This window comes from Salmo salar, chromosome 11 (genome assembly GCF_965601325.2).
Source record: "Salmo salar chromosome 11, fSalSal1, whole genome shotgun sequence".
Lineage (NCBI taxonomy): Eukaryota > Metazoa > Chordata > Actinopteri > Salmoniformes > Salmonidae > Salmo > Salmo salar.
Genome location: NC_138301.1, coordinates 20,977,320 through 21,001,864, shown reverse-complemented (window position 1 = coordinate 21,001,864; position 24,545 = coordinate 20,977,320). Strand labels below are relative to the sequence as shown.

The 24,545-nt window shown below is 44.2% G+C and overlaps 1 protein-coding gene across 1 annotated transcript; it reads left to right on the top strand.

Moving 5' to 3' along the window:
• Positions 1-2,020: 2,020 nt before the first annotated feature.
• Positions 2,021-23,686, top strand: LOC106587327 (cysteine-rich secretory protein LCCL domain-containing 2). The gene is made up of 13 exons (XM_014175611.3): positions 2,021-2,273; positions 7,503-7,893; positions 11,847-11,965; positions 14,702-14,834; positions 16,765-16,880; positions 17,363-17,625; positions 17,748-17,875; positions 17,964-18,094; positions 18,222-18,265; positions 18,378-18,450; positions 18,838-18,913; positions 20,662-20,792; positions 21,809-23,686. The coding sequence occupies exons 2-13, from the start codon at positions 7,618-7,620 to the stop codon at positions 21,858-21,860; spliced, it is 1,542 nt and encodes a 513-aa protein (XP_014031086.2). The 5' UTR covers positions 2,021-2,273; positions 7,503-7,617; the 3' UTR covers positions 21,861-23,686.
• The last annotated feature ends 859 nt before the right edge of the window (positions 23,687-24,545 follow it).

The window sequence follows — 24,545 nt, the reverse complement described above, 5'->3', positions numbered from 1 at the left end:
TGACCAGGTGAATCCAGGTGAAAGCTATGATGTCACTTCAAATCCACTTCAATCAGTGTAAATGAAGGGGAGGAGACAGGTTAACGGATTTTAAAGGCTTGAGACAATTGAGACATGGATTGTGTATGTGTGCCATTCAGAGGGTGAATGAGCAAGACAAAATATTTAAGTGCCTTTGAAAGGGGTATGGTAGTCGGTGCCAGGCACACTGGTTTGTTGTAAGGGCTGTCGTCGGAAGAAGACCAAGGTGCAGCGGAGTTAGTGTTCATCTTGACATTTAATTCAAAGAGAACACTATACAAAAAAACAGGAAAACCGACAGCCAAACAGTACTGACAGGAAACACAGTGAACAGAAACAATTACCCACAAAACCCAAAGGAAAAACATGCTCCTTATGTGTGACTCCCAATCAGCAACAACGAGCTTCAGCTGTGCCTGATTGGGAGCCACACACGGCCCAAAACAAAGAAATACAAAAACATAGAACGCCCACCCAATGTAACAGCCTGGCCTAACCAAAATAAAGAACAAAAACCCCTCTCTATGGCCAGGGCGTTACATTTGGGTAAAGAACTGCAACGCTGCAGGGTTTTTAACACTCAAAAGTTTCCTGTGTGTATCAAGTATGGTCAAGCACCCAAAGGACATCCAGCCAACTGGACAGCTGTGGTAAACATTGGAGTCAACAACAATATGATGAACCATCTTCTCAGCAGCACATGAAGTCTCGGCATCTCTGTGTTACCGTGCCAACCCTAATCCGTGTCTGGCGGGCCAACACCCCTCGTGTCCCCCTGTGTCAAGTGTCATAAACTTTTGTTTCTCCTATGTAACAAGTTTGTTAGTGCATCTTTATGTGCTGCTGCTGAGTCAAATGAAGGCCAGCTGACATTATCTCTATTTTCCCATGTGGCTGTGTGTTCAGACAACAGTCAAATCATGATGGTCTTTACATCCACAGGTCTGGGTCAGTACAGAAGATGTAGGCATGTATGCTATACTTTACATGTGGAGCGTGATGTAGAGGTTGGTGTGCTAGTGATGCAGTGTGGGAATCAGTGTGTGTAAAGTTCCACCTTGGATTCCCACTCTGATGGGAGTCTTGGTCTCCATACCTGGGGGTAGAAATGTGAATTCCCCATGGGTTAAGTCATCCTCACAGAGACAATGCTGAGCTGTACCAGAGGGAGGGAGATAAAGAAAGAGACTGCTCTGACAAACTAGGTACTTGGTACAGATGTGAATGAAGTGTTTGCACATCTGAGGACAGTGAAGAGAGAAGAGTGTAGTAAGAGCACCCCCTATTCTTCATTCCTGTTTGATTTACAACTGTTCTGTTTTAGAACCAAATTGCCCTCCACTCTGCTATGGAAAGAGGACATTCTGTCATGGCATACCTTGAGTGGCATCAAAGCAAGGCATGAAAATAAAAAGCCAACAAGTGAATAGTTTTTCAACGGAAATTCAATGGAATTCAATGGAAATAAGTCCCAGACTTTGTGTTATCCTCGATGATTTTACTCATGTGCATGTATGGCTTTTTCAAGTTTTATGTGTGCTTGTTTTTTTAAATGGTCGAATTAATAAACTAAACTAAACTAAAGCCATAAACTGATATATCATACCAGCTATCATATCATATGAAGGATATATTATAATACAACTATAGAGATAATTATTAATACTAATAAAGTTATACACAAATTACGTTTTTATCACTATCAAAATAGAGCAAATTATAATATCGTAGGTGGAATTATGAATTATATTTACATGTATCCGACTATAATGATATACAATCATGCAATAATCTGTATGATAGGCTAATGGTAATTATCGATGAGCTGTCTTGAAGAAACTCTGGCAACACTTTTGAATTGGAAAAGAAACAGAAAAGTTATACAAAACTCTTATTACGCTTTTTGATTGCTCTGTTTCGTAGTGAATTACATACTTTGCGTTTTCCTTTCGACATCAGTCGTCAGAGCGCAGGATGCTTGCCAAGAACATAGCCTTCTTGAAGAGGGAGCTGTGGGAGTGACTAAAGAAAGAAGAGTTAAGATTTGTTTCCCTCCTCGCTCGTTCAGCGGGGTCTCTATATAAAGCACTGAGATGCCGCTGTAAAGTTAGTCAAAAGTCACAAAGTTACTCTGCCCCCTAGGACCGCAGCCAACGAGTACAGCTCCACTTCAGCACCAATTTAGCAAACGGGAAATACTCAACCGGTGCTGAAGCTTTTGGATAATTGCCGGATAATTGCCAGTGATTGAGGTTAGTTTTCATTTACATTTAATCCGATTTATTCTGCAACATCTACTCACCATGTAATTCTATGCTTTTGGGTTCCACTGAGTTCAAACATTTTATAATGTTCAGAGTTGATAAGAATATGTGAATGTATTTAAAAAACAAATGTTTTCTTTCATCAATGGTGTTGTAAATGAATTAGCCTGTCATGAAACACTACACATTTCAATATTGTCTTGAACATTGTTATAACACATGCAAGTGCAGTGCTCCAGCCATCATCACTGTCCACATGTCTACTTCTGTGAAATAATGTCAATCCCAGCTGTCAATTCCTAGAGAGCAATTTAATGAAAACTGTGCATACAGTATGTAGCTTATATCAACAATATAGCTATTTTGAGTCAGGTTTACCTAGGAGCATGTGTTGTCAACTTGTCCAAGGGGAGTTGTGTTGATGTGTGACACTCCTGGGTTTGACATTGGGGGCAGTATAGGACAGAAGAGCTACTGCAGAGCCACCAGGTGAGAGCCCACCAGGCTCCTGTATATGTAGGCAAGGTGGTGTGTGTGTGTGCGTGTGCGTGTGTGTGCGTGTGTGTGTGTGCGTGCGTGCATGCGTGCACTGTCTGTCACTCAGGTATAACATTCATGAGAATGATGAGAAAGGCCCAGAAATAAAGACTGGTGGAGGTTTGGTGTGAGAAGGTAGGCAGGGACACAAAGAGAGGGCCAGAGGAGGGGTGTGGTGGGATGGTTGGGCTGCCTCAGGCCAGCCGGCTGGCTCCCATCACTGGCTGGGCTGCTTGGCGCTGTGACAGTGTGTTGACACAGACCGGCCGTCAGACCTCAAGCTGCTGTTCCAGGCTGAGAGAGAGAGGAGGAATTGAAGGATGCAGGGAGCAGTGCTATGACTGCTCTCTCTCTCTTTCCTTCTCTCCCCCTCTCTGCCATGCCTTCTCCTGACGGCTGATTTAGTAGCCCTGCTGTTTGTCTTCTCCTGGCCAATGGGGTTGGGGCTGAGGCTGGTAGCCTGCCTTGTGCCCTGTGAGCCCTGTTTGCTGTGGCAAAGGAGGATGAGAACCACATACTACCTCATATTCATACTAAAATCTTCTGTTTTAGTAAAGAACTCTAAATCTGTCTCTTCCCCCCTCTCTCTTTATTTGGCTTTCTCTCCCTCTATTTTCATCTCTCTATCCATCATTCTCTCTCATTAACTAATAACCCTTTCTGCTGTAGTTCTTCCCTACTCCCTCTCTCCCTCTACTGTTTTAGATTGTGATTTTGCAGGTCAGCCAGAGGAGGATCAGAGAGAGGTCACAGAGATGATGGGCTTCTTGAACGTGACTGATTACTCTCTTTCCACCCAGATTATATGTCACTCTGGAATCCAGGGCCATTAAGGACAATTAATGGCTTTAATGAAATATCTGCAGTTATGTTTACTGATAGATCATAGTTCCAAAGGGGCTGAGTAAAAGTGAATTTCCTTAGTCACTGTGTTGAGCAATCGATGGAAGATTACAATTAGTCATTATTATGGATCTGAAAGGATATCCCCAGCTAATTGCTGTATAATGAAAGAGCTGAAAAGAGCTTTGAAAGGATTTGGTCAAGCAGAAGTTGATCAGGTACAATGTGGAGATTAAACTGATGTGATATTGTCTGACTACTGAAAGCCTTGTAGAGAGAGTGTATCCTTTGATATGGAGTAATACCACTAATTTGGCTACATAGCTGATGCCTGCTGGACTGTTCATTTATCACGGTACTCCATTTTGTTTATTTTTTTTTGTTTATCTGTCGGCCCTAGCCCCGAACTCAGGCCCTGTGTGTAGTTAACCGACCCTCTCTGCCCATTCATCGGCATTTTACCTGTTGTTTTTGTCTTAGCTGATTAGCTGTTATTGTCTTACCCGTTGTTGTCTTAGCTAGCTCTCCCAATCAACACCTGTGATTGCTTTATACCTCGCTTTATGTCTTTCTCAAATGTCAATATGCCTTGTATACTGTTGTTTGGGATAGTTATCATTGTTTTAGTTTACAGTGGAGCCCCTAGTCCCACTCTACATGCCTCAGATTCCTCCTTTGTCCCACCCACTACACATGCGGTGACCTCACCCAGTATAACCAGCACGTCCAGAGTTGCAACCTCTCTTATCGTCACTCAGTGCCTGGGCTTACCTCCACTGTACCCGCACCCCACCATACCCCTCTCTGCACATTATGCCCTGAATCTATTCTACCACGCCCAGAAATCTGCTCCTTTTATTCTCTGTCCCCAACGCACTAGATGACCAGTTTTGATAGCCATTATGCGTACCCTCATCCTACTCCTCCTCTGTTCCTGTGGAGGTTAACCCAGGCCCTACGTGTCCCCAGGCACTCTAATTTGTTGACTTCTGTAATCCAAAAAACCTTGGTTTCATGCATGTTAACATCAGAAGATTTCCATACCCAACTACAACATTTTCCATCAAGACAGAACTGCCAAAGGGGGAGGAGTTATAATCTACTGCAGAGATAGCCTGCAAAGTTCTGTCATACTTTCCAGGTCTATGCCCAAACAGTTCGAACTTCTAATTTTAAAAATTAATCTCTCCAGAAATAAGTCTCTCACTGTTGCCGCCTGTTATAGACCCCCCTCAGCTCCCAGCTGTGCCCTGGACACCATATGTGAATTGATTGCCCCTCATCTATCTTCAGAGTTCGTTCTGTTAGGTGACCTAAACTGGGATATGCTTAACACCTCGGCAGTCCTACAATCTAAGCTAGATGCCCTCAATCTCACACAAATCATCAAGGAACCCACCAGGTACAACCCTAAATCCATAAACATGGGCACCCTCATAGATATTATCCTGACCAACTTGCCCTCCAAATACACCTCTGCTGTTTTCAATCAGGATCTCAGCGATCACTGCCTCATTGCCTGCATCCACTATGGGTCCGCGGTCAAACGACCACCACTCATCCCTGTCAAACGCTCCCTAAAACACTTCTGCGAGCAGGCCTTTCTAATCGACCTGGCCCGGGTATCCTGGAAGGATATTGACCTCATCCGTCAGTCAAGGATGCCTGGTCATTCTTTAAAAGTAATTTCCTCACCATCTTAAATAAGCATGCCCCTTTCAAAAAATGTAGAACTAAGAACAGATATTGCCCTTGGTTCACTCCAGACCTGACCGCCCTTGACCAGCACAAAAACATCCTGTGGCGGACTGCAATTGCATCGAATAGTCCCCGCGATATGCAACTGTTCAGGGAAGTCAGGAACCAATACACGCAGTCAGTCAGGAAAGCAAAGGCTAGCTTTTTCAAACAGAAATTTGCATCCTGTAGCTCTAACTCCAAAAAGTTTTGGGACACTGTAAAGTCCATGGAGAACAAGAGCACCTCCTCCCACTTGCCCACTGCTCTGAGGCTAGGTAACACGGTCACCACTGATAAATCCAAGGTAGTCGAAAATTTCAATAAGCATTTCTCTACGGCTGGCCATGCTTTCCTCCTGGCTACCCCAACCCCGGCCAACAGCCCCCCCCCCACCAACTACTTTGCTGACAGAGTTCAGTGTGTCAAATCGGAGGGCCTGTTGTCCGGACCTCTGGCAGTCTCTATGGGGGTACCACAGGGTTCAATTCTTGGGCCAACTCTTTTCTCTGTATATATCAATGATGTCGCTCTTGCTGCGGGTGATTCCCTGATCCACCTCTACGCAGACGACACCATTCTTTATACATCTGGCCCTCCTTTAGACACTGTGTTAAGTAACCTCCAAACGAGCTTCAATGCCATACAACACTCCTTCCGTGGCCTCCAACTGCTCTTAAACGCTAGTAAAACCAAATGCATGCTTTTCAACCGTTCGCTGCCCGCACCCGCCCGCCCGACTAGCATCACTACCCTGGACGGTTCCGACTTAGAATATGTGGACAACTACAAATACCTAGGTGTCTGGCTAGACGGTAAACTCTCCTTCCAGACTCATATTAAACATCTCCAATCCAAAATCAAATCTAGAATCGGCTTTCTATTTCGCAACAAACTTCTTCACTCACGCCGCCAAACTTACCCTAGTAAAACTGACTATCCTACCGATCCTCGACTTTGGCGATGTCATCTACAAAATAGCTTCCAATACTCTACTCAGCAAACTGGATGCAGTCTATCACAGTGCCATCCGTTTTGTTACCAAAGCCCCTTATACCACCCACCACTGCGACCTGTATGCTCTAGTCGGCTGGCCCTCGCTACATATTCGTTGCCAGACCCACTGGCTCCAGGTCATCTATAAGTCTATGCTAGGTAAAGCTTTGCCTTATCTCAGCTCACTGGTCACGATAACAACACCCACCCGTAGCACGCGCTCCAGCAGGTATATCTCACTGGTCATCCCCAAAGCCAACACCTCTTTTGGCCGCCTTTCCTTCCAGTTCTCTGCTCCCAGTGACTGGAACAAATTGCAAAAATCGCTGAAGCTGGAGACTTATATTTCCCTCACTAACTTTAAACATCAGTTATCTGAGCAGCTAACCGATCACTGCAGCTGTACATAGCCCATCTGTAAATAGCCCACCCGATCTACCTACCTCATCCCCATATTGTTTTTATTTACTTTTCTGCTCTTTTGCACACCAGTATCTCTACTTGCACATCATCTGCTCATTTATCACTCCAGTGTTAATCTGCTAAATTGTAATTACTTCTCTACTATGGCCTATTTATTGCCTACCTCCTCACGCCATTTGCACACACTATACATAGACTTTCTTTTTTCCTATTGTGTTATTGACTGTACGCTTGTTTATTCCATGTGTAACTCTGTGTTTGTTTGTGTCGCACTGCTTTGCTTTATCTTGGCCAGGTCGCAGTTGTAAATGAGAACTTGTTCTCAACTAGCTTACCTGGTTAAATAAAGGTAAAATAAAAACATGTAATTGCCTCACCTGTGAATACTACAGTACTGTGGATAATTGTTTCAATATCTCTCTGGACTCCACCTTGTTCTAGTGGTAATAGTTATGCAATTTGTTCTCAATGTGGTGAGATCTGCTGGGATATCATTTCTGAACTGATGTATTGCAACCATTGAAAATGCCTCAATTAAAATGGATCAATAGCTTTAGTACAGTTTCCTATGGCAAAAACCAGGGTTCTCTGGTGTTAGCTCAGTCGTCTGTCTGGCCATGTGCTTTGCTCTGTAGTCTGTTTTGTTGGCTGGCCGGCTCACAGTGTGTTTTCTCCCCACAGCATCGTGTCTGCTGTGCTCAGGACCAGAGCTCACACAAGGCTGCCCACTGTGGTCTGCCCAGCCTGCCCAGAGCCCTAGACACAGACGCCCAGAGACCCATCCCAGAGACCGGAGATGACCGCTGCCATGCCCTGCTGGCTCTCCGCCCTCACCCTCACCCTAAACCTCCTGGTTCTCTCTGCCAGGGAAGGAGCTGCCCTCTTCCTGCCCGACTCCAATGAGCTGCAGCAACTACTGAGCCGGTACCAGGATGACCAGAACAGCACCGATAACACAGCGGGTAGTAGGACCCGACGGGCCATCCAGTGGACAGACCGCGGGGAGATTCTACAACTGCACAACAAACTGAGGGGACAAGTCTACCCCACCGCATCCAACATGGAGTACATGGTGAGAAATGCAATCTTGAAATGTACACTACCGTTCAAATGTTTGGGGTCACTTAGAAATGTCCTTGTTTTTGAAAGAAATGCAATTTTTTTGTCCATTAAAATAACATCAATTTGATCAGAAATACAGTGTAGACATTGTTAATGTTGTAAATGACTATTGTAGCTGGAAACGGCTGATTTTTAATGGAATATCTACATACAGTGGCCCATTATCAACAACCATCACTCCTGTGTTCCAATGGCACGTTGTGTTAGCTAATCCAAGTTTATAATTTTAAAACGCTAATTGATCATTAGAAAATCCTTTTGCAATTATGTTAGCACAGCTGAAAACTGTTGTGCTGATTAAAGAAGCAACAAAACTGGCCTTCTTTAGATTGTTGAGTATCTGGAGCATCAGCATTTGTGGGTTCGATTACAGGCTAAAAATGGTGAGTTGCAAAGAAAAAGCCATATCTGTTTCTCAAACTAGACACTCTAATGTACTTGTCCTCTTGCTCAGTTGTGCACCGAGGCCTCCCACTCGTCTTTCTATTCTGATTAGAGCCAGTTTGCGCTGTTCTGTGAAGGGAGTAGTACACAGCGTTGTCCGAGATCTTCAGTTTCTTGGCAATTTCTCGCATGGAATAGCCTTCATTTCTCAGAAGAAGAATAGACTGATGAGTTTCAGAAGAAAGTTATTTGTTTCTGGCCATTTTGATCCTGTAATCGAATCCACAAATGCTGATGCTCCAGATACTCAACTAGTCTAAAGCAGGCCAGTTTTATTGCTTCTTTAATCAGTTTTCAGCTGTGCTAATATATTTGCAGAAGGGTTTTCTGGGCCTCTGTACACCTATGTAGATATTCCATTAAAAATCAGTTGTTTCCACCTACAATAGTCATTTACAACATTAACAATGTCTACACTGTATTTGTGATCAATTTGAGGTTATTTTAATCAACAAAAAATTAGATTTTTATTTAAAAAAAAAGACATTTCTAAGTGACCCCAAACTTTTGAACGGTAGTGTATCTACTGTAACTTTGGCTATCATCACCCTGACAGATACACTGTCAATGCACTGTAAAGAGGCTCACTATTCACACACTACTGTAGAGCAACTGTCACACCCTGACCTTAGAGAGCCTTTTTTATTCTCTATTTGGTTAGGTCAGGGTGTGACTTGGGTGGGCATATCTATGTTTCTATTTCTTTGTTGGCCTAGTATGGTTCCCAATCAGAGGCAGCTGGTTATCGTTGTCTCTGATTGGGGATCATACTTAGGCAGCCGTTTTCCAACCTGTGTTTGTGGGTAATTATTATTTTCTGTGAGTGTTTGTGCACCACAGTTGCGGCACATTTGATTTCTGTTTACCTGTTTGTTTGTGTAAGGTATAATTTCGATTAAAGGATGCGAATTGCATGCACGCTGCGCCTTGGCTCATTTATGACAGGGAGTTTGAAGACAGTGATCGTGACAGCAACAACCTCTATTACATGTGGAATACATGGTGAAAGTGACGGGTTGGAGGTTGTTTCACTAGCTGGAGGCACAGCAAGCTGATGAATAGCAGGTAGCCTAGCGGTTCATGCAGTGGGCCAGAAAGCGAAAGGTTGCTAGTTCAAATCCCTGAGCCGACAAGGTGAAAAATCCCTAATTTCCCCAGGGTTGCGGTTGGGGTAGGCAAAAAACACATTTCCAGTTCACACATGTGAAATAGGACAAATGTAAGCACCCACCAATGTATTATTATTAGATAGTACAGAGAGATGGAGGTTAATGTCAGCATCAGTCTCTGCTGCTCAGGAAATACCAAGGTGTTTATGAGACAGAGATATAATTTAGGTGAGTGTTTATAGGCTCCAAATTCAATGGGAGTGTTTTGGTTTTACTACTGTTAGGTTCTGAACAAACAATAGAAACTCATGGACATCTAGAAAAAGCTCAAACCAAGTTTATTCACCCACTGGATCATACAGCTGCAAAGACAAAGATAGGATTACACAAGAACAAATATTTATACCTTCCTACTAGGCACCGTCAACCCCTTGCACGTCTAGACAGCCAATGCATGTATTATTTTATTTCACCTTTATTTAACCAGGTAGGCCAGTTAAGAACAAGTTCTCATTTACAACTGCGACCTGGCCAAGATAAAGCAAAGCAGTGTGACACAAACAACAACACAGAGTTACACACGGAATAAACAAGCGTACATCAATAACACAATAGAGAGAAAGAAAAACAAGTCTATATACAGTGTGTGCAAATGGCGTGAGGAGGTAAGTTAATAAATAGGCCATAGTAGTGAAGTAATTACAATTTAGCAACATCTCTGTTGCTAGTCAGGAACTTAATTGGTTCCTCTCACTGGTGTAGCCATGGCCCTGCCTGGTGCTAGAACCTTCATGGGTGTGGAAGTGCAGTATATGTGTGTGTAATAGGACTGTTTCTTCTCACTTCATCTGATCTGACCTCGGGCCGACTTCCTCGCTCCTCCCTAATCCGCAACTGTCATACCTTAACAGTGACTGAAACCAGACTGTTTGCCCTTTGCTTCCCTCCTTAGGCGCCATGATATTTAACAATACCATGTTTTGACAGAATGTAAACTTTCTGCATTCCCCTTGTCTCACTCAGTAACTTTCCCTACACCTAGGTTCTATCCACCCTACATTGACCCCATCATATACATTCATTATACATGTAAAGTGATCAATAAGTTCTACTATGGTAACATGAATAAGTATATTTCAAGCTAGAACCCAACACCACAACAATCTTCTCTCCTGGAAAAGATGAGCTCATGGTAGTCAACTGCTGGCAGCCTGGAGAGGAGCTGGCTTACTGGGAGGATAATTACACTGACTCTACACTACCTGCTGGGAGTCAGACACTGCAGAGAGGGGTGAATGAGGACAGGGTAAGCCAGAGAGAACGAGGGAGGCCAGAGTGGCCAGTGGAGGAGAAACAGAGTGCTACATGGAGGGATGGATAGGAGTGGGAAGGGGACTATGGAGAAGAGAGAGCACTGAATGTTATTGAGAGGGATAGTGTTTATGGAATGTGGTGACTGGGTAAGAGGGTGTGCTGAGGTTAAGGTTAATATAGTATAGATGGACAGACTCAGGGGAGGGGGGTTGTGGTTGATGTAGTATAGATGTAGTACTGACAGGGTTGTGTCTTGTGACTGTGATGTGGTCTGGCAAGAGAGGAAGGGCCACGAAGTCTCCCTCTGCCCTGCTCTTCTGTTCTCTGCCAGGCCTGGTTCTGAGGACTGGAATGGGGGTATAGCCGAGCTGGCATAGTCATGGGCATGCATATGTATGTGTGTGTATTTGTATGCGTGGTGGTGGTGGTGGTGACCACCAATGGCCTGGAAATGTACTGAGGAGAGTGAGGCGCCACACTGTACCAGTCCTCTCCTCCCCCTCCTCCCCCATATCCTAGTGGTGAGAATGGTGGCAGAGATGAGGTGCATCCCCTCTTTCCACCCTCTTTTCCACGGGTAGAGAGAGAAACCCGCTCAGGAAATATGCCTAATTCAGATATGATTGCTGGGGATTTGTAGTGGAGCGGGGCCAGGCGCTGCTCCACTCACATTTCCTGGGCTAAAGCTAATGTTTTACTTGTATCCAGATCAATTTCAGCTCCCTGGGAAGGAAGAGGGAGAGCAGAGGCCTACAAAGGTAGCTAGCGGTTAGGTAGGTAGCTATGAGAAGACAGGAGGAGCATTTATTATATGGAGGGGATCTACCTGGTGGCCTGATATTAAAGCAGCTGGGCTAAGTCTAGCTGTGGTGATGGTCATAGATAAAAGTAGTTTTGATGGGTCTGTCTCACTGTTCACTGATCATATGTTGGAGTGTGTCACAGTGTGGACCCCTTTGCTGTCATTAATGTTACTGAAATGTGTGAGTTTTAGTGTTACAACTTTGTTCTAACAGTGTTATTTGTGTGTTTCCAGGTCTGGGATGATGAGCTGGAGAGGTCAGCCACTCACTGGGCAGAGGCATGCCAGTGGGAACATGGACCTAATGACCTGCTCATGTCCATCGGTCAGAACCTCGCTGTTCACTGGGGCAGGTAAGACAATATGACACACACACGCATGCATACACACATGTACACTTCTCACACACACACACACACACACACACACACACACACACACACACACACACACACACACACACTTTGTGCTGTCTTCTACTGAGTCCATGTGAGTCTGTAGTGTGGCTGTTGTGTGTGGATGTACACTGAGTGAACAAAACATTATGATGAACACCTGCTCTTTCCATGACATAGACTGACCAGGTGAATCCAGGTGAAAACTATGATCCCTTATTCATGTCACTTGTTAAACACTTCAATCAGTGTAGATGAAGGGGAGAAGACAAGTTAAAGAAGGATTTTTAAGCCTTGAGACAATTAAGAGATTCATTGTGTATGTGTGCCATTCAGAGGGTGAATGGGCAAGACAAAAGATTTAAGAGCCTTTGAACAGGCTATGGTAGTAGGAGCCAGGTATACCGGTTTGTGTCAAGAACTGCATCACTGCTGTTTTTTTCATGCTCAACAGTTTCTCGTGTGTATCAAGAATGGTCCACCACCAAAAGAACATCCAGCCAACTTTTGGATGCATACGGGAGTGTAGCTCCCGCTGATCCCAGTCCAAGCTCTTCTCTGCCTTGGCACCCTAATGGTGGAGCCAGCTTCCCCCTGAAGCTAGGACAGCAGAGTCCCTGCCCATCTTCCGAGAACATCTGAAACCCTACTTCTTCAAACAGTATATATATATATATATATTTTAATTTATTTATTGAGGAACACAAAGAAAGTACAAATAAAGTAAAAGAACCACAAAAAAGATCTGGCAGTTACAGTGCACATCATACATTCATCAGATTAGTTACATTGACATCATCTTTCAATTAGACAATTTTCAAGTACGAAACCCATTTTCCCCACTATTCCTGACTTCTCTCCTGTTGAGTTCTTAAAGCAAAGGTCATACGCTCCATATGGTGTATTTCTTTAATAATATCTATCCATTGTGTCATGGTGGGAGGGTCTTTTTGCAGCCATTTCCCAGTGATAGCCTTTTTACTGGCTGCCAGTAGGAACTTCAAGAGGTACTTTTCTCTGTGTAAGTTATCAGGTATTTCACCCAAGTACAAAGAAATGAATGTTTGTTCTATGTCAAATCCCATTTTTTTCCAATGTTAGATCTTATTTCTCCCCAGTAAGTTTTGATTGCGGGGCAGGACCAAAAGATATGAGAGTGATCCTCCCTTGATAGCCCGCATGCTCTCCAACAAAGGTCTAGGAAGCCAGTCTGTTTTGATTTCAGTTTAGGTGTTATGAAGAAACGTATAACATTCTTCCAACAGAATTCACCCTCATGACCTTGAGTTGGTGGAGCTATGTTGAGACTCAAATATGTTCAACCATGTTAAGTTCCTCCTCCCATTTCTGTTTAATATAGTTTGTTGATTTTTTTATTTGAGGATTGAATACCCAAGTAAAGATTGGAAATAGGTGCTTGAGGGTCAATCACTTTTATCTCCCTTAAGAAATAGTGTCGAACTTGTAGGTATCTGTAAAACTATTTTTTATCCAAGCCATGTTTTTTTACTTAGGTCCTGGAAGTTCTCTAGGTCCCCATTCCTTATAATTGTACTGAACGATGTGATGCCTTTCTGCGTCCTCTGTTTAAATCTGCTGTCCTGAATTGCAGGGATGAAGCTGGGGTCGTATGCGGGCCAACTCAGCAGTTTGACCTCTGTCTAAATGATTTTGCTTAACTGCCTTAAACCATGTCTTAAGAGAGAAATTAATCCACTGATTTTGTCTATTGTATATTTCTATTACCATGTCCTTATTTCCTAAAACTGACTGTATGGGTATCTCTGTCAGAGTAGTCTCCATGTCTTTCCATTTGGGTTCGTATTCTGAATTGCACCAACACACCAGAGGTCTGGGCTGACACATAATAATATTTTAGGCTCTTCAACCAGTATCTTAAATAATCCTCCTCCTCACCTTGACCCCCCCCCCCCCCCCAAAAAAATGTGACACCCCCCACACACTCTCCACCCCCCCTTCTAGCTCTGACTCTACTGATAACTATGTTATTGAAGAAGAATATACTTTCTGTCCCTGTGATATGTGGTTGTCCCACCTAACTATCTGAAAATGGGGGGGGCAACTCAATATTAGGAAGGTGTTCATAATGTTTTGTACACTCAGTGTATATATTTGTGCTGTGTGTGTTTGTTAGTGTGTTCAGAGCATTGCAGCCTGACAGTGGGGCTCTTTGTGTATGACAGTGGAGGGCTCCCTCAGCAGGTGCCATTCCAGGAATCTGCTCGCTCGCGCTCTCACAGCCCCCCTCCCCCTCTCCCTTTCTCTCTCTTCTGATGCCAACACTGGCCAGGGCTGTTTTTCTCCCTCTCTGCTGCCAGTTTGTAGTCTCAGCACTTTTCAGTACCGTAAAAAGAGATGTTTACAATAAAGGGCCATAATTGATTCGACAGGCTGTGGAGACATGTTTAGTTTTTGACATTTTTTCTCAGCATGGCTCAAGTTCCCCAGTGTTGGAGGGAAACAGACTGTGAGTGTGTCTGCTGGGTCAGAACCGGACTAATCAGTGGAGGCCAGAGGGGAGCCTGAGGGGAGGTTGGTGCAGTGCGTCTCAAGCCCAGCCAAAGCACCTGGCAGCCCCCTCAGATATTCCTCATATGGCCCTGACAGCTGGAGGTCCTCCTGTATGAGCTCTCTGTGCTGCTGAGGCTGATGCTGCTCCCTCTGTGTCTGCAGGTACCGCTCCCCAGCTTACCACGTCCAGGCCTGGTATGATGAGGTGAAGGACTACACCTACCCCTACCAACATGAGTGCAATCCCTGGTGTCCCGACCGCTGCTCAGGGCCCATGTGCACCCACTACACCCAGGTGAGTCTTGGCTGGGGGAGAAAGGGGGTGGGGGTTCTGAATTTGGACCTTTGAGTTCATGAGTACTTCCCTCAACAGTTCCTCCATGAACAGCATACCACATTTGGATCTAATTCCATATGAAATTGTATTTTTACAGGTTTCCTTTGAACTAATATAGATGATCTGTGTATGAGCCTGTGCAGTGTTCAAGGTCATATGTTTCCTCTCTACCATCAGCTACCAATGGACAGCACGTGACTTTTAAAGGTGATGCTGCTGCAGGTATTCAGGTCCTGTGTAAAAACAACATGATGCCTGCAGCCTCTTCAATGGGTGTCCATTAACTAAAAACAGGGAGAGTGCCTTAAACAGTGTGGTTACCATAGGACCACATGGGGGCACAGTAGTGTAGTGACAGGGGAAGTTATTTGCCACCTCAAGACCATTAAACCACCACAGCAGAAAGGGTGAAACAAAGAGGAAGAAAGACGGATAAACAGAGAGGGGAAGAGAGGGACAAGAGGGGGATGAAGAGGGAGAATTGGCTTCCTCTCCTCATAGACTTTACTTTGTAGCTGGGATGGGTTTGTGAAAACAGCCTGACCCATCCTCCTGCATCTGCATACTTCACACGGAAAACCAGGTCACTAGCATCTGGAAACACTTCCCAGACACACCAATCATCTCTGTGTTTGACCTGGATTCCTTTGAAGATGAAATGCAGAAATGTGGGGAACAATGCCAAGTCTGAACACCCTCTCCTTGTTTCTGCCTTTTATTTTCTAGGAATACTAGCGTAGCGTAGCATAGTTGGGGTCCAATCCCTACCATAACACTGCAAAGCTAGGTTATGCTAGCCCCTCCGGGTCAGTATCCTCACAGTCTGTCTCTGGGATGACACAGAGCTTCACCACAGGCTCCATCCCTCATCATCACATCTCTGTGTATGCTGTACTGGTGAAGCAGTGCGGTGTCTATGCTGAGTCATTGTCTCTAAGTCAATACTGCCTGTGGCCTCTCACTGGCCCAGGAAAGGGAAACACATTCCTGAAAGAGGGGGGGAGGAGTGAGAGTAAGAGAGAGAAGAATTAGGGGTACAGGGGGAAAGAGTGGTATTGGAGTCACGTAACAAGCTCTCAGTAGTAGGACTGCCCTGGTGTCAAATCCATAGGTGCTGCCTGTAGCTTTACATTTAAGTAGTAAAAAAAACGAACTGTATTACTATTTTTCACTTTTGAATTTGGCATTTCATTCTTGATTGATACTGTTATTGTACTGCATTGTTGAGGAGAGTTAGCAAGCAAGCATTTCACCCTAACGTGTGCACGTGACCAATACACTTTGATTTGATTTGATTTAACAACCTCTCCATATTGACAGAGGAAGTGGGTCTGTCCAGAGTTGTCTTTGTTCGGTCCGAGCCACTGCCAGTATCATTTATTTACATTATTAAACTGGATCATGAGAATGATCACAGAATGTCGCAGGAAACAACTGTGGTCACATTCAACGTCTATCTCCCTCTGACTGGGGCCTAATGAAAGAGCAGCCTCTTCTAAGGGCCCCTGTGGCCCCATCAATCTGCCTCCAACACCCCAGCATGGGAGCCACTTCCTGTGGCAGGAATGAGGGATCTATGAGGGGCGAGAGAGATGAGTGAGGAAAAAGAAAGAGAGAGGTCTACAGTGACATGGTGCTTCCTACCGATGTGTCTGTGAGGCTTTTCTCCGACCTCCATAGCCACCCATGACAGGCCCTTTCAAAGGCTGCAGAGCTGCAGTGCTCCAAATCAAATAGTTTTAGCTAGTACAGTTGTTTGCACCTTTATGTGGAGTTGAGGAACTGTATCGGTGGAGATGGATGTGTGGTCATAGAAAGAACAACGAGTCAGCAATGCGAATATCCTTTTATAATAACAATGTTAATGGAAGTGTTGTCTTATCTGCAGCTGGTCTGGGCCACCACTAGTCGTGTGGGGTGTGCAGTGCACGTGTGTCCCAGGATGAACGTGTGGGGGGAGATCTGGGAGAACGCTGTTTACCTCGTCTGTAACTACTCCCCCAAGTAAGACCAACTCACTAACGTTACTCTCATTTCCCCAGTCATTCACACATCACGTCTCCAGTGTTCTGTTTTACATACTTCTTACCACCACATGGGGTGTTTACCTAATACCAAACGCTTTTGAGGGCACATGTCAGGGTATGAATTTGTCTGTCTAATGTTACAGTTAAAGCATCTGTCTAAGAAGTATTTCATGACACATTGAGGCCATGCTGAAATTCCAGCAGAAGTTCAAATACAAAAATAATAAAGGAAGGGGAAAGAGAAACAGGTCCTAAACAAACTGCTCCAGACAGACCTCATCTCATTTCCAGGGGGTGAGCAGGAGTGTTTTCATTATCCAGCTGGACTCAGGGATTTACGAGTGTTTGATAATGTGCAAAGAACACGTGAATAATTACAAGGCCATGTGCCGTGATGGCTGAGTGCTGATTAGTTTCCAGCCAGTCATCCTGACCACTGTTCTCCTTCCTCCTCCCCAGGGGAAACTGGATCGGAGAGGCCCCTTACCAACATGGCCGCCCATGCTCCCAGTGCCCTCCTAGCTACGGAGGAAGCTGTAGGGACAACCTCTGCTTCAAGGGAGACTCTCAGCGTTCTGAGACTGAGGACATGAACGAGGTGGAGAAAGCTCAGATTCCCATGTCACCCCGCACCACCGCCAAGCCTGTCCCCAGACCCAAACCCAAGCCTGCTGCTCCCAAGAGGCCCTCCACTCCCAAGGCTCCCACCAGCACTTTCTTGGGTGAGTTCGACTAGTGGGAATCGTGGTTGGGGGGCTTTCAGAGTTGACTGTTTGAATGTATTGTTTGGGAAGGAATGCCACTGAGATCCCTTATTGACCAGTAATTGATTTGTCTCCCACAGCTCAAAACATCAAGTGTGAGACCAAAATGCGTGACAAGTGCAAGGGAGCAACCTGCAACAGATTCAACTGCCCTGCTAACTGCCAGAACAAGAAAGGGAAAGTGTGGGGGACGCTCTTTTATGATGTGGTGAGTCTGACACTGAAGTCCAACATTTCACACTATACATTTTGTATGCCTGAATGTGTTTCTAAGGATTATTTTTCTATTTTTCTAGCAATCAAGTATCTGTCGTGCTGCTATGCACTATGGCATCATCAATAACAATGGTGGTCTGGTGGACACTACAAGGAAAGACAAGTTGCCATTCTTTGTCAAGGCAACAAAGAACGGCATTGAGTCATTCAGGTAGATATTTCTGGCAGTCTTTATTTTCTGTTGTCATTCTGCCTGCTATGCTCATTCATGTTTTGTGAAATTAATGATTTCCTGAAATGTAATGGTCTTCTAATGCCTGGCTTTGATCTCATCACAGTAAATACAAAGCCGGCAATGCATTTGTGGTGTCCAAAGTGGAAAGTAAGTCAAACTTTTTCCAGAATAAGTGGAGCATGCACACCCTTGTTTTTAGTTTCTTCACCTGATGACTATTGCAGCTGTTGATGGCGTATGTCTCCTCTCTGTGCCACAGGACAATCAGTGGACTGCTATGCAACAGTGGCTGAGATCTGCCCCTTCAAGAAGCCCTACTCCAACTGCCCAAGGTGCCTAGCTCCTCTCCCCCAACCATGTTTCACACGCACAACAAGAAGTGATGACTTGTGAATTAAGGGCTTTGCTTTGTAAGCAAAATCTAATTAGAGTCAGATTCCTGCTCTGGGCCAAATGCTTTAAACCTCCATTACAAAACCACTGGAATCTCCTAAACATGCAGACTCTGCTAGAAGGAAGCGTCAGTCTTTCCTCTGTTCTACAGAAGTTCTACGGAAAATGTGTCAGGGTTATTCTTAACATGACATACATTACATTTAGCTAAATGGCAAATTCTTGCATAAATCCTGCATTTCTCATTGTTGCAACATAAACCATGGGTCTGCCCATTCAATTGTATTTGTCAATAATAATGCATTCTCAATGTGTGTCTCCCTCAGAGTGTTCTGTCCGGCCAACTGCAAGAACGAGCCATCCTACTGGGCTCCGGTGGTTGGGAACAGCTTCTACACAGACGTAAGTGCTGGACCTAGTCACTGGGTATACCAGAATGGCCTCACCATGCCTGTCCTATCCTCCTGACCATGCTGAAAGGCTGAGAGGTCATACTGACAGAGGACATCCCCACTGGGCCTCCCAGACAGATACACCTCAGTGTGTCTGCTCCCCAGAGAACTGTATCTGACTGGAACACTGACCTGATTTATGTTGGACTGCTGCTCCCCAGAGAACTGTATCTGACTGGAACACTGACCTGATTTATGTTGGACTGCTGTTCCCCAGAGAACTGTATCTGACTGGAACACTGACCTGATTTATGTTGGACTGCTGTTCCCCAGAGAACTGTATCTGACTGGAACACTGACCTGATTTATGTTGGACTGCAGATGAGTGCGGTCTAGCCCCGTTGAGCACTTAAGAGACTGTGGCCTGAGGCGACCACGAGCAACTTCTGAATAGCAGTGTGAACACAGTCGGAATGGGAGCACTGGTGATGCAGGCCTGGTAATGGTCGCCAGTAATGTCTCTCCCAGTGCTGGGTTCGACCACACACAGCTGCTCAGCCCTGACTGGCGGATTAACTGACTCATAACTGGCCCAGAGATTGCATGCCTGAGGCCTGAGGTCTGAGTCATGGGACTGTGTCAGGAGAGGGCTTTAGGACCAGTCTCAGAGAGGGAGGAGCAGTGGGACTCACTATCACCTCAGTTCCTGTCAGATCACCTCTTTCACTTCCTAATGACTTGAGGGCAAATCTCAAATGATACACTATACTCCATACAGAGCGCTACCTTTGACCAGAAACACCTACAGCTCTAGTGACAAGGAATGCACAATATAGACAATAATATGCCATTGGAGACACGCCATATGTCATTCTAACATCACCTCTGGCCTAAGTTGCAAGTTGCATGTGTAAGCTAATGTGAGACTGCAGTGGATGAAAGGAGTGAAACAAATAATGATGCTCCCCTGGGAACCATTTTGGACCTACATTGACCCAATTACATGAAGTTGATTTTTTAAGTGTTGTTGCCTCGAATGAACTTGTTGACTCTTGTTTTTCCCCAACATTATTTCACTTAGATGTAGTCCAACTGGACACATCAATTTCCCAGAGATCTCAAACAGGGCCTAATGACTGTATTTTGTCAGGGCAGAGCCTGATTCTAACACTTAAACACTCACAGTGCCAACACACAGCAAAACACAGCAGAAGGAGAAGAACAGGCCTATATTGACATGACAGAAGTCCCTAGACACCAGTCCGGTTCACCAGACACCAGGGAATGTGGCCTGTGTTGGGCTAGACTAGTGTGATGGAGTAAGATGAATGAGCTTCCAGGTTAGTGATAAGGACCCAGGGTCTGACACGCTGGAACCAGACTCAGTGCTTTGGACTGGGGGACAGGAGGCACCATGCCCTGCCTCAGAACCATGTGTGGAGTGTACAGCTCTCTGCTGCTGTCTGTCATCTGTAATCCAGAGTGGGGCAGCAGTTTACATCCTGATAATGATGTGCCTGGCTTCAGCCTTGCTATTGTCATGCATGTGTACATGTACAGGATTTGTACATATTGAATGCTCTGGAAACTAATACATTGACTGTATTTGGTGAGGCTCTGTGCACTGTATGTGCCTGTACTGTACCTATTACAAGAATTATTACTGATATAGTGAAATGCAATAATAAGCCATGATTGCTGTATCTGATATCATGAGAGGTATAATGAACCCTCTCTTCTGATTCCCCCCTCCCTCAGCGCTCCAGTATCTGCCGAGCAGCCATCCATGCCGGGGTGATCCAAGCCGGCGGGGGCTACGTGGACGTCCTGCCCCTGGATAAGAAGAAGAGTTACGTTGGCGTCCTGAAGAACGGCATCCAGTCAGAGAGGTGGGTGCCTGCTCTACCCTCCCCTTCCCCTGTAAAATACCCTTCCCTGCCCTCTCCCTTCCCTCACACACCCCTCCCCTGTCAGGCAGAGGTCTAGGGCTCAAGCATGGAAGCCATTGGCGCCAAGTCCATGTTTGGCACACAGGGGTGCAAGAGTAATGGTGTGGTTTGGTGTGCGGACGGCCCACACATGAACTCTTTGCTTACTTTACCCGGATATTCAATGGAGTGTGTAAAGTGCTGCATGGCCAAAATCAGCTGAGCTAGAGTACAGTGAAATCTAATGCTGAAATCAAGGGCCCCCTCACTGGGAGCCTCACCTTAACCTTAGTGTGAGTGAGGACATGGGCTGTCAGTGACAGGGAACAGTATGGTATTACAACCATTTCCATCAACAGTCAGCCCCTGGTGTGATAGAGACTGATCCAGAGGTTGAGTGATGACCCAGCTGGTAGGAAGTGGGGTGTACATGTAGCTGGTTGGGTGGATGGTTCTTTAATAAGGAGGAAATAATCACAGCCTGTTCATTTACCCGGGGATTACCTGACTCAGTGCTTCCCTATGCAGGTAATTGCAGCCAATCTGATGCCAATGGGACGGGCATCATCCTGACATTACTGAGATTGGCAGGCCTTCAAGGCCTCTCCACTACTGAATGAATAACAATGCCATCAGGCCCAGCACAATAGTGGTTGTTGGAAAGATCAGTTAGTCACTATAACAGCATGGTTAACAATGAGCCAGTGTTTGAGTCATGTTTCCAGATACGACCACTGTGATTACGCTACTCTTACTGTAGGATGTCAGGAGCAACAGGCTGCCTTGAATTGGAGCCAAAAATACATTTGGTCCACAAAACAACTGACTGACTTGACAGCAATATGGTTTATATTATTTTAGTTTTTCTAAGATTTATGTCACTTTATCTTAGTAATGAGTTGAAAGGACACTGGTTAACTGTTTGAGTTCATGAATGAATGCTCAATGTAACCATCTCTCTCACTTCTCTTTTGCAGTAAGAGCAATTCAGAGGGTGGCTCGTTCCGTGTTTTTGCTGTGAGGGAGTGAGTCTCCTCCATCTCAGGGCCTCCCTTATTGGTTCAGGGACTAACAGGGTCCCCAATCTGCTCTTACTGCAATCTGGGGGCAGGAAGTGCCCATAGGTTTGATGCCATGGCAACTCATCACATCTGTCTCTGTCCCCACTCTGGGAGGAAGCAGAACTTTCCATTGGACCAACAGACACTTCTCCCTCTTAGCTAATAAACAGTATCTGACTGCTCAAAGTTGGTGGCTAACATCACAAAGAACCCTTCTGTCTTCTCCTACCTTTCTCACCTTTAAACTCCATATTATTTTTGTAAGATACACAAGCAATAAATGCAAAATGATGTGTAACATCAAATACCAATAGAACAGCTGGTGCTGGATCTCTGCGTCTTGACATGTAGTTAGGTTTCAAATCAAATATGTCATATTTGTTTATATTTTATGTTCTTAATACAAAGTGAATCATTGGTCTCCATACACAGGAATGTATATTGATCACTGTATTTAATCATTCTGTACAGATTTCATTAATGACTTTTTTTCTTCTTAAATGGGTGTATATTGACAGTTTTATATGTGTTCATAATGTATTTTGTAGCTTGTCTCTGCTTTCCTAACACATTAATGCTTTCATCGTGGTCTTTACCTTTGGCGGATAGGCCATGGTGCTTGAGTTAGGAGAGGATCTGTGTTTGGCATGCTGGACGAGCTCACAGTGGACAGACAGGCAGACAGAGACAGACAGACTTAGGGGTTGCGTAGGAAGGGAAGGGGAATGAGGAGGGGAAGGCATACCTCCAAGGAAAAGAAACCTTTCCTGAATACAGCTTGTACTTGTTCCAGTGTCAATAATGTTCAGACGATCTGGTAAAGGTACAAAAACATTGTAGCAATATTCTGTCCACTGTGAGCTCAAGAAGGCAATGGGAGCTTGTGTGGGCAGGGCTTTCAAAATGGTGGCATACCTGGCTTCATCTGAGGATATTCACAGATGAACAATGTTCTTGTTTGAAAAATGATTCTGTATTTATAATAGCTCACTGCTTTATTCACCCCTTTCCTCTCTTGATGCCATATGTTTTGATTGAATAAGAGATATACTCTACGATAGGTTGAATTTGTCCCCACTTAAGACAGTTGAATGTTGTAGGTTTTGTAGAAAGAGGGTCTTATACAGTCCAGTGTAAGAAAGGTGTGCCAGGTGTTCCTATCAGCAGGCTTAGCTTCAGTTAGGATTCATGACTAGGTAATGATTTGTAAAATACACAAGAGGATGCAGAACATGGATCTGGTTAAACCACTCATACCCAGGGATGTAATAAATAGTTAATTATCCAGAAGGAAGGCACACAGAGGCAGAGGCAGAGGCAAGCTTCTGTTGGGGAATATCCTCTTAACTGCTGAGGCTTTGTCGTGAGAGGGGAGTAAATCTATGTAAATTGATACCGGAGGTTTTGGGTCTCCTAAAGAATGACATTAGGTATCCTCTATCTATCCCTAGGCTAGACTGGATAACAGTGCAGCCATTCTCTCTTTGTTTTAGTTTTAATCTTTCTACTTTTTCTTTTAGGCTACCTCAGTCTTGTCGCTGCGCTCGGTTTATAGTTCATTGGAAATCTTAAGGGAAATGTTAATGGTTTGTACAGCTTTGGAAATGGAGTGTAAATACTTTGATTTGTCTTTTCTGAACTGTTCTCTATGCTGTAAAGGTATCTTTCTAAATATATGTGGTGTGTTATTTTGTTTGTTTGTCTAGTTTGTATGGTGTTTATAGGCATTGGATGTGGTTTTGTATTTTTTTTTTTGCACAATTTGAAAATAATTAAAGTTTGAAATAGTTAGAATTTCAGTTTCTTTAAGTTTCTTTTGTACTCTGGATATAGTAGGATACAATACGTACATTTTCCTAGGTAGTAGGAATTTAGCATAAATACTTATTTCTCAACAATCCAAATACACCAACACAGCTTGAGCCAGGTCACATGACTGGAGCAGTCAGGTGACATGACAGGCATGCTGACTAATGATGGGCATTCCTGCTCTTTTCAGTGAGCAGGCTTGGCTCAGCTCACCAAAAAGAGCCAGCTCTTTTGGATCCCAAACGGCGCTTAAAAAAAAAAAAAAGTTTTGTATTTTTTCAAGTCAAACAGTTTGCGATAGTTTGAATATTATTGGTGTTAAAACAATTGTAATTAAATTATTAAATGAAATCATACTCTACCTTAACCACAATGTATTTAAAAATGCATGTGTTTCTTATGAAAAAAAATGATATTAAACATTTTCATTTAAAGTATAACTTTTCAATGTATATGAACAAAGTGCATATAAATCTAACCATTCAAAACGAATACAATCTGAACAGCATAATATAATATTGCACCATATCAAAGAAGGATAAATAACAATTTGCAAAACTGCAGCATCCCACAAATTGAAATAAATGTAAAAAAGAAGGATGCTATTACACGTGCATTTAAAGTAGAACTTTGTTAATGTATATAAACAAAGTGCATATAAATGTAACAATTCAAAACAAATACAATCTGAACAACATAATAATAGAATATTGCACCATATCAAAGAAAAATAAATAACAATGTGCAAAACTGCAGCATCCCACTTAAAACATTAAACTGGTCCCTCTTTTCTCTCTCTTCTTTATTACCATGTTATAACCATCAGCACACAGCAATGCTGACC

Bases quoted from the DNA above. Each gene is read 5' to 3' on its own strand.
- LOC106587327 (XM_014175611.3), top strand. From the start codon at position 7,618: ATGACCGCTGCCATGCCCTGCTGGCTCTCCGCCCTCACCCTCACCCTA. The intron at 16,881-17,362 runs GTAAGACCAACT...CCTCCTCCCCAG, and splicing joins GTCTGTAACTACTCCCCCAA to GGGAAACTGGATCGGAGAGG. The intron at 18,266-18,377 runs GTAAGTCAAACT...TCTGTGCCACAG, and splicing joins TGTGGTGTCCAAAGTGGAAA to GACAATCAGTGGACTGCTAT.